The 15,318-nt window shown below is 51.9% G+C and overlaps 1 protein-coding gene across 1 annotated transcript in view; it reads right to left on the bottom strand.

Moving 5' to 3' along the window:
- ERCC3 (ERCC excision repair 3, TFIIH core complex helicase subunit) overlaps nt 1-14,725 on the bottom strand; it is a 36,816-nt gene extending 22,091 nt beyond the window's left edge. The window contains exons 1-8 of the mRNA XM_056536994.1: nt 14,572-14,725; nt 13,906-14,108; nt 13,191-13,427; nt 12,465-12,514; nt 11,238-11,373; nt 3,206-3,370; nt 2,110-2,314; nt 966-1,280 (exon numbers count right to left, since the gene is read on the bottom strand). Of these exons, the coding sequence (XP_056392969.1) occupies nt 966-1,280; nt 2,110-2,314; nt 3,206-3,370; nt 11,238-11,373; nt 12,465-12,514; nt 13,191-13,427; nt 13,906-14,108; nt 14,572-14,599 (1,339 nt within the window). The 5' untranslated portion in view covers nt 14,600-14,725. The remainder of the gene's footprint in view (nt 1-965; nt 1,281-2,109; nt 2,315-3,205; nt 3,371-11,237; nt 11,374-12,464; nt 12,515-13,190; nt 13,428-13,905; nt 14,109-14,571) is intronic.
- Nucleotides 14,726-15,318: the final 593 nt, after the last annotated feature.

Genomic DNA, 15,318 nt, shown 5'->3' with positions numbered 1-15,318 from the left:
AACCCCCCAGTAGGCAGGTAGTACCCCCAGCCCAGACTACCCCCCCCCCCAGTAGGCAGGTAGTACCCCAAGATTATCCCCCACCCCCCCCCCCAAGTAGGCAGGTAATACCCCCAGATTAGACCCCCCCAAGTAGGCAGGTAATACCCCCAGATTAGACCCCCCCAAGTAGGCAGGTAGTACCCCCAGATTAGACCCCCCCAAGTAGGCAGGTAGTACCCCCAGATTAGACCCCCCCAAGTAGGCAGGTAGTACCCCCAGATTAGACCCCCCCAAGTAGGCAGGTAGTACCCCCAGATTAGACCGCCCCAAGTAGGCAGGTAGTACCCCCAGATTAGACCGCCCCAAGTAGGCAGGTAGTACCCCCAGATTAGACCGCCCCAAGTAGGCAGGTAGTACCCCCAGATTAGACAACACCCCAGCGCCGCCCCCCCCCCCCCCCACCCCTGGCTGGTACCTTTGTAGTTGCTGGGGATTCAGGGCAGCACCTTCCCCCAGATAAGAGCCAGCTCAGCTATGCGCATCCGCCGGCCGCCGCGTAATGACGCTCGTTCACGTCACACTCTCAGAATACCTAGGGCCGGGGTCAGGACGTAGTGACGCCAGCCCTTGAATTCTGACATGAACGAGCGACATAATGTGGGAGCCGGCAGATATGCGTAGCTGAGTTGGCTCTTATTTGGGGGCGGAGCAATTACAGGTGAGTCGGCCCATTGTTACTGTACAGGGCAGGAGGACGGCCTGGCCCACTGGGAAAATGGCCGGTGTGCCTGATGGCCAGTCCGGCCCTGGATGGGGGGGTGAGTCCCAGGCACCCGGGGTGGACCACCCCTGCCACCCCACTGGGTAAGCCACTGTGGCCGCGCACACACAGAGGGAGCTCAGTGTGCCACGCGTGTCATAGGTTCGCCATCACTGATTTAGGGCATATTTCCCCCACCCCGTCCTCTGTATAATCCATGTACCTGGAATGGTGTGCACCTCGTCCAGGATCATCAGCCCCCACTCCTGACTCTTCAGCCACTCCATCACCCGCTCCGCCTCCCACGACCTCTTGGTGGTGTGTCCCAGCATGGAGTAAGTGCTTATGGCGATGGAGCAGCCGATGGGCTTGTCCTTGGCGTCAGACGTAAAGCGACATATCTGGCTGTCGTCAATCGTAGACCACATCTTAAACTGCGACTTCCACTGCTCCACAGACACGGCGGAGTTCCCCAGCACCAGGCACCTCTTCCTCACGGTGCAGGCGGCAGTGACGCCAACCAGAGACTTCCCCGCACCTGTCCAGAGAAAAAAATATTCAGGAACATCAAATAGGATAACGTAGGGCACAGAAATGTATTCACTGTGTCAGGAGAAGTTCTGCAATGTTCTATACTCCTGTGTATAGGACCCCCTGCATCATCGGCGCTCTCCATCGTCGTCATCACGTCGCTGTGCACGCCGTCCCGTCATCCAATAGGAGCGGCGTGCGTAGTGACGTGATGGTGGCAACGTGAGAGCGAGGATGCCGGGGAAGCAGAGGCGACAGCGACGGAAGGCGACATCCAGGGCAGCGATGACTAGCGGTGACGGTCCGGAGCGGCAGGGACACATGAGTATAACCTCCAATACCAGTGGTCTTCAACCTGCGGACCTCCAGATGTTGCAAAACTACAACTCCCAGAATGCCCGGACAGCCGTTTGCTGTCCGGGCATGCTGGGTGTTGTAGTTTTGCAACATCTGGGAGGACTGCAGGTTGTAGACCACTGTCCTATACTTTACATTCCACGGATCCCTAAACATACGATGGTTTCAACAAACGATGGTCCATTTGGAACGGATTACCATCATATGTTGAGGGACCACTGTACACCATTTTATTCCTTATGCAGCAGAATTTACGTATTTGGGTCCACAGCCGCCTGAACAACTGCATAAAAGGAAGAGGGCCAGTGCTCCATGAAGAGGGAAGTGCTCCATGACGGTAGATGTTGCACTGAACACCAGTGAGATATCTTGGCTGTTACAAGCTCTGGATGATGGCGCCCCCTCCTGTCAGCTTCAGCTTGTTGCTTCCCCCAAACACCTATAGAAAAATATTTCAGAGAAGCCAGTGAGATCCTCACCACACGGCAGCACGATTACCCCGGAGCGGGCGCGCCCATTGCCAAACATCTTGCGCAGACTCTTCTCCTGATACGGCCGCAGGACGGCGGTGGGCTTCAGGTCAATGTTTATGTCCGGGTTCATAGTGTCATTCCTGAAATCGTACTCTGCCAGGAGCGGGTACTCCAGGTGGATGCACTGCTTCTGCAGAACCTCAATCATTTCCTATAAGAGACGGTGGAGAACAAGGAAGGAACATTACTGCACGAAACCGGGAGATGAGGGACATAAATACAGGGTGCACAGTCTGAGAACCCCAATGGATTTGTATGCGACATGTGAAATCCCCACAGACTATCACAATACTCAATGACAGCAGATGATTCCCAATATATGACTAAGGATGGTGACGATCCAAATCTATTACTAGGCTGAAAAATACAAGAACAAAACCGTCACAGATCAGCAGCTAAATACACAGGAGAGACCCCAAAATATTCTACTGACAAACGTCCATCTGCAGATCCATCAGATCCATTAAGGTCCGCGCTGCTTCAGGCCTCCGGTGTGCATCTCCGGTGTGCGCAATGACGAGTGTCGTCATTACGTCTCGCAGCGCATAGCAACGACACAGGGGACGGACACCGGAGGCCTGAAGCAGCGCGGACCTGACCCCGGCAACAGGTAATTATACAACCGGGGATGGGAGAGGCAGCGGCGCCGGCAATGGGTGCCTCTGCCCCTTCTCTCCCCCTGGCTATCGGCGCCGCTGCCCCATTGCTGGCACCGATAGTCAGGGGGAGAGAAGGGGCAGCAGGGCTCTAGACCCCAGGAAAGGCAGGGGGAGAGAAGCGGGCAGCGACGGCCTCTCTCCCCCTGCCTTTCCTGGGGGCTTCTGCGGGGTCAGAAACAAGGAATTGGGGTATACACGCGCACACACACGCACCCTCATTTTACCAAGGATATTTGGGTAAAAAACTTTTACGTGTTATAGGCCGGTGCGTGGTATACCCCGATAAATACGGTAAATATTGTAGCCATAATCTCTTCTCCATACGTGGACACACAGACATATATGATACATTGTAGCAAAGCTCAGAAGACTTTCAGTTTTACCTGTTTAACCTCGAATGATACCGTCTGTGTCTCCTCCTCCTCTTCTTCCTCTTTGTCCATCTGTTCATAGAACTCAAACAGGTCGGTGGGGACGTCCGTCTTATTCTGTGTGTCCGGGACCTGGGAGGTGGAGGGGCCACCGGCCGGATCAGTCGTCTTAGAGATCTGGAAAAGATTTATCACAACATTAAGTGATTGTTCACTTCTCTCTCTGATCAGCTGATCCCTCTTCTCTACATGCGCCGACCGTCTGAGGAGATGATATCGTCCACCGTGTAAGATCTTCTATGGACCCAGAGACTCTTTATGTTGTTTTGTTATTTGTCAGGCTGTATATCGACTGTAAGTGTGCGGGCGGAGCGGCGGTGATGGAGAAGAACATTGTAAGTACTGGGTATGGGGTCAGGGGTGATTGTGAGAGAATGGGGTTAATTAATAACATTTAAAAGGGTACTCCAGTGGAAATTTTTATTTATTTATTTATTTTTTTTAAATTCGTTTTATTGAAAAGTAAATAACTGTAGACCACAGGCCCATTAAAGTGAACATGAAGCATATCCACAGTACATAGAAAAGGGTCATGAGACCATACATCAATTTACAGAATGTAGGCGACAGGATACTCCAGGTTACATCACATGGTAAACATCGAAGTCATAAAACACTACCCAACTGAGGTAGGGAAACTGAAAACAAAATAGAACAAGAAGGCGAACATTCGCCAAAATTAGCAATCGTATACCATCCCGCGAGGAGCACCAATACTATCACTTGTTAGTGGTACCATCAAATAACCCATGACAAACAATCCCGAAAGGCACCCACGCATCCAAAGAGGTAGAAAAAGAATCGACAAACGTACACAGAAAGAGAAACGAAGGTTAGTAGAGACCACAGATAGCAAGCATAGCATCAATGTATCTTACACTGTCCCAGAGGGGGTCACAGAATACGAGCATTGAGTCAAGGGAGAGGAACACCAACCACCCCACACAGAATAAAATTTACCCGGGCACTTCCTATTTTTGTACACTATGTGTGAGAAAGGCAACGTAGCATTTACCATAGCCTTCCATTGAGTCAGGGTAGGAGAGCCGGGGTCCATCCATTTAAGAGCAATAGCCTTCCTGGCCAAGAACAGAGTTTCCCGCAAAAACGTACGTACGTGATGTGTCCATATCTCTTCATCTAAGATACCAAAAAGGCAGATCAAAGGATCAAGAGATAGGGAAGGTTGAGCCAGAGTAGCTAAAAAAGTGAGCACTGCACGCCAGAAAGCTGCGATATATGGGCAAGCCCAAATCAAATGCCAAAAGTCTGCCCTGGCAGCGCTACAACGATGACAAGCATCGGAGTCTGAACGACCCATTCTATTGAGCCTTAAAGGAGTGATATAACTATAGTGTATAATGTTCAATTGGATCAATTTATTATTCGCCGCCGGGGACACTAACATGTGGGAGGAAAAAATGTCCTCCCATACATCCTTAGTCAAATTAGGGATATGGGATTCCCAATGCCGGACCGCCGGTACTGGATTGCGGGAGTTCTTGGCCTGAATAAGGTGCGTGTACAGGATGGACACCAGCCCCCTGGGACCCTGTGACCTCAGAACCCCGATGAGGGGAAACGCTGATATCAATGGGCTCCCAATGGGGAACTGGGCATTCAGGGCGTGTCGGAGCTGGAGGTATTTAAAAAAACTGTTTCTGGGAAGAGCATGACTGGATTGCAACTGATCAAATGAACAGAGCACATTGTCCCGATAAACATGCCCCAAGGTGAGCACCCCCGCGTTCTGCCAGAAGACTGGGTCCAGAGCATCGCTCACTTGAGGAAGTTGAGGATTATGCCATAGAGGGGTATCCTCAGCGATGTCAGTATATCCATATATCCCCTTAACAGCCCGCCACACCTTTATAGCCAGCTTATGAAGTTGGAGATAAGCTCTACCACCCAGGACAGGACTATCTAGCAGCATCCTAAGGGACATTATCGGGACAGACCTAGCTAGGGATTGTTCGGAGTCCGGCACCACATCCCCAGAGATCCAGTGCCTGATATACCGAAGTTGACCGGCCAAATAATATAAATAAAAATCAGGGAGTGACATTCCCGCCGCCAACTTGGGGCGTTGTAACGTGGTTAGCCGAATTTTAGGTCTATTGGGGCCCCAAATAAATGGTGAAAGAAGGGAGTGAAGAGAATCAAAGAAGTGTCTAGGTACAGGCACTGAGGCATGCTCCAGCGCATAAAGGCACTTAGGTAAGACAATGAGTTTAATAAGATTGATACGGCCAGCGACCGACAATGGGAGCGTGGTCCACACCCGGAACTTCGCTTTAACATAAGGAAGTAGAGTGAGTATGTTGGCGGACAGGTCAAGCAAAGGATCTCTGTGAATGTGCACCCCCAAATACTTAAATGAGGAAACCACCGGGAGGCCATTCATTACCGGGGGCCAATCCCTAGACAGAAGCGGCATCACTGCAGACTTAGTCCAGTTGATGAGTAAACCAGAGAAATACCCAAAACGGTCCATGAGTGCCATGACATAAGGAAGCATCAATGTAGGGTCAGAGAGGAATAACACCATATCATCGGCATAGAGGCCTATGCGCTCCTCCCGGCCCCCCGTAGACATACCTCGGAAGCCAGGATCCTGCCGAATGCGGAGGGCGAGGGGCTCCACTGCCACCGCAAACAGAAGCGGGGACAAGGGACACCCCTGACGTGTGCCCCGGCCGAGAGCAAATGGGGAGGAACACACACCATTCACCAGGATCTGGGCCTGCGGGCATCTGTACAGGAGGGACACCCATTTTCTAAAATTAGGACCAAAACCAAATTTAACAAGGGTAGCCTGCAAATAACCCCATTCCACGGAATCAAAGGCCTTGGCGGCGTCCAGCGACGCCAAAGCCCAATCTCCCCCCAGAGCGTTACCCACCTGGACAGCCGTCTGTACCCTACGGATGTTATCGGATGTGGATTTGCCAGGCATAAAGCCGGATTGATCTGGGTGAATTATGGATAGGATTACCTTGTTCAATCGGTTAGCTAAAACTTTAGTAAGCACCTTATAATCCAGATTCAGCAGCGAAATGGGTCTGTAAGAACCGCACTCCACAGGATTTTTATCAGGTTTTAGGAGGACAACTATGGTTGCCTCATACATAGAGGCTGGTAGAATACCATCCTCAAATGCCCGTTCAAACATTGCAAGCAGGGAAGGAAGGAGCATGTCGGAATACCGCAAGTAAATCTCCAGTGGAAGGCCATCAGGGCCCGGAGATTTACCCTTAGTCATGTCCCCCATGGCATCCTGAATCTCCAGTAAGGAGAGGGGGGCCTCCAACATCATCCGATCACTATCCGATAGTACCGGAAAGTCAATACCGTCCAGGTAGGTGTCCAACTCCTCAGCACCATATTGCACCTGTGAAGAATAAAGATTAGAGTAGTATGTGGCAAAGCAACGCGCAATGTCCGCAACCCCCAACAGCTCGGACCCATCCGAGGCCACTATCTTAAGAATCGCAGGGGCAGAAGAGTTCTGCCTAACTATATGTGCTAACAGCTTACTAGATTGATTGCCATGTTCAAAGTAGAATTGTTTTGTGAAAAACAGCTTTCTATTGGCCTTCTCTGAGAGGTGCAGCATATATTGCCGCCCCGCACACAGCCATTCAACCTTATTAGCCTCGGATGAGTCCGCAACGTATCGGGCCTCCAGCTCCGCACATCGTCCAGCCAGCTCCTCCTCCCGCCTAGACGCTGACTTTTTGAGAAAGGAGATAGTGGAGCGCAAGCACCCCCTCAAATACGCTTTCAGTGTCTCCCATACCAGGGTGGGGGAACTCCCAGGGGAATTAGCCTCAAGAAAGACTCGAAGCTGGTCCGGAATACGGTCGCAGGAGCCTATCTGTTCCAGCCAGAAAGGGTGGATTTTCCACCTCCGCGGTGAACCAGGATCTACCATGGAGACATCAAGCATTAGGGGGGAATGGTCTGATATAGCCCGCGGTTCATAGGAAACCGCTGAAACTTGGGGAAGAAGGAGTGAGTTGCCACATGCAAGGTCAATCCTGGACAGCGCATTTCTGCCCAGAGTGTGACAAGAGTATTGCCTAGCCTGAGGGTGCCTGGCCCTAAAAATGTCCACCCATCCAACCTCCTCCAAAAACAGCGATAAAGGGCCACCCCCAACTCCCGCCGGGATCCCCCTGGGGCTATGACGATCTAGGGACGGATTCGGTACCATGTTGAAGTCCCCCATACAGAGGACACGGGCAGAGGGATAACTAGCTGCGAATGTAACCGCCTTATGGAGTATATCCATAGAGGCGGGGGAGGGTTGTATATGAATAAGAAGACAAAAGGCACATTATTTAAAAATGCGTATACAAAGATAAAACGACCCTGTGAATCCTTACGTACTGTAACCGGGTCCCACCTCACTCTCCGACTAACCAGTAGGGAAACCCCCCTTGAGAAGGACGTGTGATAGGAGTGCAAGGACCATTGGACCCAGGGTTTAGAAAACTGTCCAGCTCTATCTGGAGTAAGATGTGTCTCCTGCAGTGCCACAATATGAGGCTGATACTTCCTAATATGGGAGAATATCATAGTGCGCTTGCGCGGGGTGCGTGCTCCTCTAACATTCCATGACATTATCTTAATATCAGCCATAAGAAGAGACAACACATAAAACAGCAGGGGGAGAGGTAAAGACAGAGAAGACATACACGCCCCAGCCGGGCTGAGAAATACTGACAGGGATGCGCGGGACCATATATAGACCGTAGTACTGAAGTGGTTAGACACAAAACCCTACTAATAGGCGCCCTCGCGGGAAGGTATCTTGGAGGCAAAATGAAACCCCAAACTAAGTAGGGGAACAGTAAATAAATCAAACAGTAAACATATTTATACCAGTGTTGCATAAGCATCAGTGGAGCAACAGCTCCATCTAGTGGGGAGAACCTGCTCATACATGCTAACAGTGGAGAACCCTGAGTATGTACATCAATCAGTAGGAGAATATTAGTCCAACTGGGACCCGAGAGAAGAAGTGGAGGAGAATACAGGAAGAAAGAAAAGAAAAAAAAAACGAGGGGGGGGGGAAGGGGAAAAGGAGGAAGAGAAAAGGAAGGAGAGAGGAAGGAGAGAGGAAGGAGAGAGAGAGGGAGGACGGGAGGGGGAAGAACAGGGGGTGGAGGGAGGGTCCTACGAAGGAGAGAAGGATAGGGGAAGCAGGAGAGAGAGAGAGGAAATAGAACATGAGAAACTCATATGATCAACAGTAAATCCCATCCCCTCCTCAAGAGATTGTCCACCCGCCACCCCGACCCCCCCACAAATGGAAAAAATAAAAAAAAGGGAAGAAAAAGGAAAAAAACAAAAAAAAATAATAACCCCAGCAAACAGGAGTCACACAGCAAGGGACAGTCCAGGTAGTCGAGGAACAAAAGGCCTAAGGCACTAAAATGGGGGGGGGGGTTTGTTGGTTAGGAAGGGAGAATGGGAAGGGGGGGGGAAAAAATGGCACATCAGGGAGGGGGAAGGAGACCAGATAAAGATCGCGTACTAGTAGTCCAGCGGCCAACGTCCTCCTCCAAGTCCGTGACCCAAAAAATAAAAATAAAAAAAAGGGGAAAAAAATGAAAAAAAAAATGGACCGACCCAGGAAAAAGGGACAGGGTGACGTGGAAGGTAGACTGGAGAGGGACAGAGTAAATCCCTTCAGAGGGTCAGGGTAGGGCCCTCATGCAGTCCCGGAGGAACAGTCCTGAATCAAGGCACACAGCGGTCCAAAGTAAGCAACAGCATGGGGGCGAGGGAAGGGAGAGGTAAGGCCTGGGATCATCAGGGAGGCATTAGGTGCATGGGGAGAGTGGAGGGTCCGGGGAGACTAGGCTCCCGGGGAGGGGGGAAGAGGAAGCACAGTACCTTGAGCTCCGCAGAGGGGTCCAGGAGACCGGGACCATACAGGGGGGTAGAGGTAAGGAGAGGGAGGGTAAAGGTCATGGCAGGAGGTCCTGTACCAGCATCTCCATCTCCTCACGTAATCCGGGGTCACCTACAGGATCCGGATCAACGTTGGCGCCGTAGCCAGTCATCCGCATCCTGCGGGGAAGTAAAGAAAATCGCCCGGTCACCATCCACGATTCTCAACCGGGCAGGGTATGCCATGGAATATGGTACCCCTCTCTCTCTCAGCCGCGCCTTGATAGAAGTAAACGAGGCCCTCCTGCGTTGAAGATCAGAGGAGAAGTCCGGGAAAATGGACACCTTTGCGTTCTGCACTATGATCTCCGGCAGCCGCCGGGCAGAGCGGAGGATCAAGTCCCGATCATTGCAGTTGAGAAACCTCGCCAATAGAGGACGAGGAGGTGCACCAGGGATCGGAGGCTTAGATGGTACTCGGTGTGCTCTCTCCACGGCGTAAGCAGCTGAGAATGGGGCATCCGGAAAAAGCTCTTTTATCCAGGACTCCACATAGGCCCCCGGGTTCTGACCCTCCGCCCGCTCAGGAAGACCGATCACTCTAATGTTATTCCGGCGCAGCCGGTTCTCGAGGTCGTCATTCTTCTGACGGGCCAAATCCAGCTGCTCCCGGACCTCGCGGAGTGAAGAGGGTAGAGGCTGTACCGTGTCTTCCAGGGTGGAGATGCGCGTCTCAGTCTCCGTCACCCGCTCCCTCAGGGTCTGAAAGTCCTGCCGTAGGAGGCCCACGTCCACCCTGACCTCTTCAAGCTTTCCGGTGAGAGAAGTGCGGCATGTCTGGATCGCCATCAGGAGGGTATCGCTCACCTCTCGAAGGGTAAGGTCAGTAGAATCTGCTCCCTCTTCACGATGTGGAGCCTCTCCTTCCTCCTCAGCCGCTGGTGGAACACGCGCCCCGGCCTGAGCGGCGCCATCTTGCCTGACCGTGCGGGCATAGTCCCGGAGCTTTTCCACGGCCGGTCGATCCTTGTTTCTCGTCGGGTCTTGTTTAGAGGCCATAATGCGGGTCCTCAGCCGAGTCTGTGGGGTCAGGGACTCCAGGATTCACCTCAGGATAAGTTAAATGCAGGTTCTAAGCGGGAGCACTCACAGCGTGCGACCGCTCATCTCAACCGCCAAGCCACGCCCCCTTATTTATTTATTTTATCAACTGATGCCAGAAAGTTAAACAGATTTGTAAATTACTTCTATTAAACAATCTTAATCCTTCCAGTACTTATTAGCTGCTGAATACTACAGAAGACATTATTTTCTTTTTAAAACACAGTGCTCTCTGCTGACATCTCTGTCCATTTTAGGAAATGTCCAGAGCAGCATATGTTTGCTGTAGGGATTTTCTCCTACTCTGGACAGTTCTTAAAATGGACAGAGGTGTCAGCAGAGAGCACTGTGGTCATGATGTCAGCAGAGAGCTCTGTGTTCCAAAAAGAAAAGAATTTCCTCTATAGTGTTCAGCAGCTAATAAGGACTGGAAGGATGAAGATTTTTTTTAATAGAAGTAATTTACAAATCTGTTTAACTTTCTGGCACCAGTTGATTAAAAAAAAAAAATTAAAAAAAATAAGTTTTTTCACCGGAGTGACCCTTTAAAGGAGAGGTTTGTAATGAGGGGAATGAGAGAAGAGAAAGTGAAAGAACCAAGAGGTTTAAAAATGTATCAAGTCTTTTTTTTATTGGTTTGTTTGTGCGGGAAGGGATGTGTCTACATCAGTGTTTCCCAATCAGGGTGCCTCCAGGTGTTCCAAAACTACAACTCCCAGCATGCCCAGACAGCCTTTGGCTGTCTGGGCATGCTGGGAGTTGTAGTTTTGCAACATCTGGAGGCACCCTGGTTGGTCTTACTCTTAAAAGGAACCTGTCACCTGTTATATGCTGCTCAAACCGCGGGCAGCATTAATCAGGTGCAGGGAGCGGGGTCACTGTGGAACAATGGCGTTTCATAGAAATCACAGTTTAGTGGACAAAGCTCGTGGCCTGAGTGTTGTGCTATATAAATCTGCTTCCTGTCAGTGAACGCACTTACAGCTGATTTGCTGGTGAAGGTCTCGGTGATCAGTTCGGTCTCCTCACCCTCCTCATTCCTTAGTCGGCAGCTGCGGATGAGGCTATCTTTAAGCAGATCCTGAATGACTTCTGGGTGGGCGCTCTCTACAAAGTATCTGCGAAGGTCGAGGGAAGACATTAAGGGAAAAGAGATTCACCACAGATATCAGTGGGATCGGGAATGGTCTGACCGCTGGGACCTGCACAAATCTTTGGAATAAACCGGGTCTAATAGTAGCTACAAATTCACGTTCACTCTGCTATAACTGGATGAGGAGAAGTTCAGCACAAACATACAGCGCGGCTCTCTGGATCATAGGGGCCGGTGTAATGAAGAAAACTGTGTCCCTGTAGCAGAATGTGACCCTTTACACAGGGACACCCCTCTCTGCTTTAGAGGCGGCTCCATCTCACTCCCTAATCCTAACCCTTATCCCTAACCTCTACCGCCAATCCCAACCTCTACACCCAAATCCCAACCTCTACACCCAAATCCCAACCTCTACCCCCCAAATCCCAACCTCTACCCCTATCCCTAATCCTAACTGTCACCCATAACCCTTATTCCCAATCCTAGAGATCAGCGCTGAGAGCACTGATTTTAGGAGCTCAGGTCACATTCGGCTATGGGTCACAGTTTTTTTCACTTCACCAGCACCAGATGCTACAAGTCACTTCACAAACACCTCATGTAACTACACAAAACTATAGAGTCAGCGCGGCATTACATCATCTTTAGACAAGGGCTTAATGGTTACAATTGTGAGGTTTCACTACAAGACGCAGCAGAGGATAGGAGCAGCCTACATCGCCGCCGATCCGACCCCTACAGCGCCGCCGCCGATCCGACCCCTACAGCGCCGCCGCCGATCCGACCCCTACAGCGCCGCCGCCGATCCGACCCCTACAGCGCCGCCGCCGATCCGACCCCTACAGCGCCGCCGCCGATCCGACCCCTACAGCGCCGCCGCCGATCCGACCCCTACAGCGCCGCCGCCGATCCGACCCCTACAGCGCCGCCGCCGATCCGACCCCTACAGCGCCGCCGCCGATCCGACCCCTACAGCGCCGCCGCCGATCCGACCCCTACATTTTACACCATTGAAATATCACACGATGCAGCAGAATCCCATTGAGGCTGCGGCACCAGAATCTCTGCTCAGAAATGGTACCAGCTCAGCATTATATCCTACAGATCTCATCTTACCTGTTATGCTTCAGGACCAGCTTCACCTTCCCATAGCTGACGGTACAGAGCTGCGGGGGAGAAACAGAACAATCACCAACCCTACAGCAGTGAAAGGGTCAATGTCATTTCTACTATGTTGTAAAGATCAGCGCGAGCAAAGTGACCGTCAGTTAATGTCCTACGTCGCGTTGGGCTTGTAGGTAATAAATGTCCTACAACCCCCCTTGATAAATTCCCCTTCATTAACTTTAACCCCTTAACGACCACGGATGTAAATATACTTCGCGCACAAGGTTGCACAGTGCTCTCTGCATGTTAGGAACTGTCCAGAGTAGGAGCAAATCCCCATAGCAAACCTCTCCTGCTCTGGACAGTTCCTGACATGGACAGAGGTGTCAGCAGAGAGCACTGTGGTCAGAGAAAGGAAATTTAAGAAGGAAAGAACTTCTCGTTGAGCATACAGTAGCTGATCAGTACTGGAAGGATTAAGATTTTTTTAATAGAAGTAATTAACAAATCTGTTTAACTTTCTGACACCAGTTGTTTAAAAAAAATGTTTTCCAGTGGAGTACCCCTTTAAAGGTGGTTGTGCAAACAGCATAGCCCTGCAAGCTATACCTCCAGGGGTTAAGTAAACAATATAGCTTGCGTAGCAAAGACATTTGCGCTAGTCCCATTAAAGTCAACTGGAGTTAAGCAAATTGCCTAACTTCCCCACTTTGGCTGCCCCCCCGGACCACTCACCTTGATGAACTGCACAATGCCCTCGGGGACGCCCGTTTTGCTCAGTTTCTGTAAATAATCCACAATATCGGAGGTCTGTAGCCCCACGCTGACTGCGGCGTACAGGGAGTAGGCTGTCAGCTTATACTCGTGAACGTGCACCGGGCGACAGACTGGCTCCGAGATGGCGACAAGAAAATCTTGGGCGTATTTATAGACCGGAGAAAAGGCTTCCAAGAAGATGTGTCCATCCGGGGCCTAGAGGAAAAAAAGAAAGAAACATAAACACATAAATGTACAATCACAGTCCGACACCCCCGCTCCTCCTCCCCCCCCCCCACGGTCCAACGCCCCCGCTCCTCCTCCCCCCCCCCACGGTCCAACGCCCCCCCTACTCCTCCCCACCCGTCTCTCCCTGTGCTCCTCCTCACCCCCCACGCTCCTCCTCCCCTCCTAACCCCCCACCATGCGCGCTCCTCCTCCCCCCCCCACGGTCCAACGCCCCCGCTCCTCCTCCCCCCCCCACGGTCCAACGCCCCCCCTACTCCTCCCCACCCGTCTCTCCCTGTGCTCCTCCTCACCCCCCACGCTCCTCCTCCCCTCCTAACCCCCCACCATGCGTGCTCCTCCCCCCACCCCCCCACGGTCCGACTCCCCCGCTCCTCCTCCCCTCCTCACCCCCCCACGGTCCGAAGCCCCCATGCACTGCCCTCCTCAACCACGGTCCGACGCTTACCACCCAGAGCGGACGGGACGCGTGGTCACCCTTCAGGGGCATCTGGGACCTGTAGTCCTTGGCGTTGTACTCATCACGCTTGGTGCCGTCCTCGTCCACCTGCTTCCCGGCTGCGGAGGGCACGGCCTCCTGGTCATTGGTCGGCCCGTCATCCTCATCATCCTCCTCTTCATCGTAGTGACGCTTCTTGGATTTCTTCTTGTCTGTAACGAGGATCACGGAGGGTAGACACTAGTGATTTCCAACCAGGGTGCCTCCAGCTGTTGCAAAACTACAACTCATAGCATGCCCGTACAGCCAACGGCTGTCCGGGCATGCTGGGAGTTGAAGTTTTGCAACAGCTGAAGGCACATAGATTGGGAAACGCTGACATCAAGCCTCAGTATTAAATCAACGGCTATCCGGGCATGCTGGGAGTTGTAGTCTTACAACAGCTGGAGGCACACCAGTTGGGTAACACTTATCTAGTGTCTGAAGCTACAACATGACTACATACACGACTTACACTAGGCCCGGGGAAATCTACGTAACCATGGAGACGAAAGACACATCCTTACACACCATGACGGGAGTACTACAACTCTCAGCATCCCTTATGTGACAATGCAGCAGGACTATAATCCTCAGCGGCCACAACACACCGGAGCACCGGTCGCCGTTTCTCACCTCGGTCCCATTTGTCCTTCTTGCCCATGACGCCGCGATAAGGACTCACCGGCCGCTGACAGGAAGAGTTATCCGACAGGAGAACGAAACCCCGCCCACTACTGAGAAGTAACCAATCACTTCACACACCGGAAGTCTAAAGCCGGAAGTTAACTCGAACTTCCGGAAAACTAAGCGAGGGGCGTGGCTTGTTTACCTCTTCGCCTGTGTAGATTGTTGTTACTTCAGAACGCATGCGCAGTAAATCAGTGACAGAAGAAAGAAATGTGATTGTATACAAATTAGAGTCTGATGTATGACGTCAAGACTTAACCCCTTGAGTGTACAGGCATTTTTTATTATGGGTTTTAGTTCCTTCCTCCACTCTTTTTTTTTTTCCTTTTGAAAGAAATTAGCGACGATGTGCTGGGAGACACAGAGAGCTCACCTCCTCCTCCTCTAGTGTCCGGGCAGAGCTCACCTCCTCCTCCTCTAGTGTCCGGGCAGAGCTCACCTCCTCCTCCTTCTCTAGTGTCCGGGCAGAGCTCACCACCTCCTCCTCCTCTAGTGTCTGGGCAGAGCTCACCTCCTCCTCCTCCTCCTCTAGTGTCCGGGCAGAGCTCACCTCCTCCTCCTCTAGTGTCCGGGCAGAGCTCTCTCTCCTCCTCCTCCTCTAGTGTCCGGGCAGAGCTCTCTCTCCTCCTCCTCCTCTAGTGTCCGGGCAGAGCTCACCTCCTCCTCCTCTAGTGTCCGGGCAGAGCTCACCTC

The sequence above is a fragment of the Hyla sarda genome, chromosome 8 (genome assembly GCF_029499605.1).
Source record: "Hyla sarda isolate aHylSar1 chromosome 8, aHylSar1.hap1, whole genome shotgun sequence".
NCBI classification, from domain to species: domain Eukaryota; kingdom Metazoa; phylum Chordata; class Amphibia; order Anura; family Hylidae; genus Hyla; species Hyla sarda.
The sequence above is the reverse complement of the archived record's forward strand: the minus strand, read 5'-3'. Positions and strand labels throughout refer to the sequence as shown.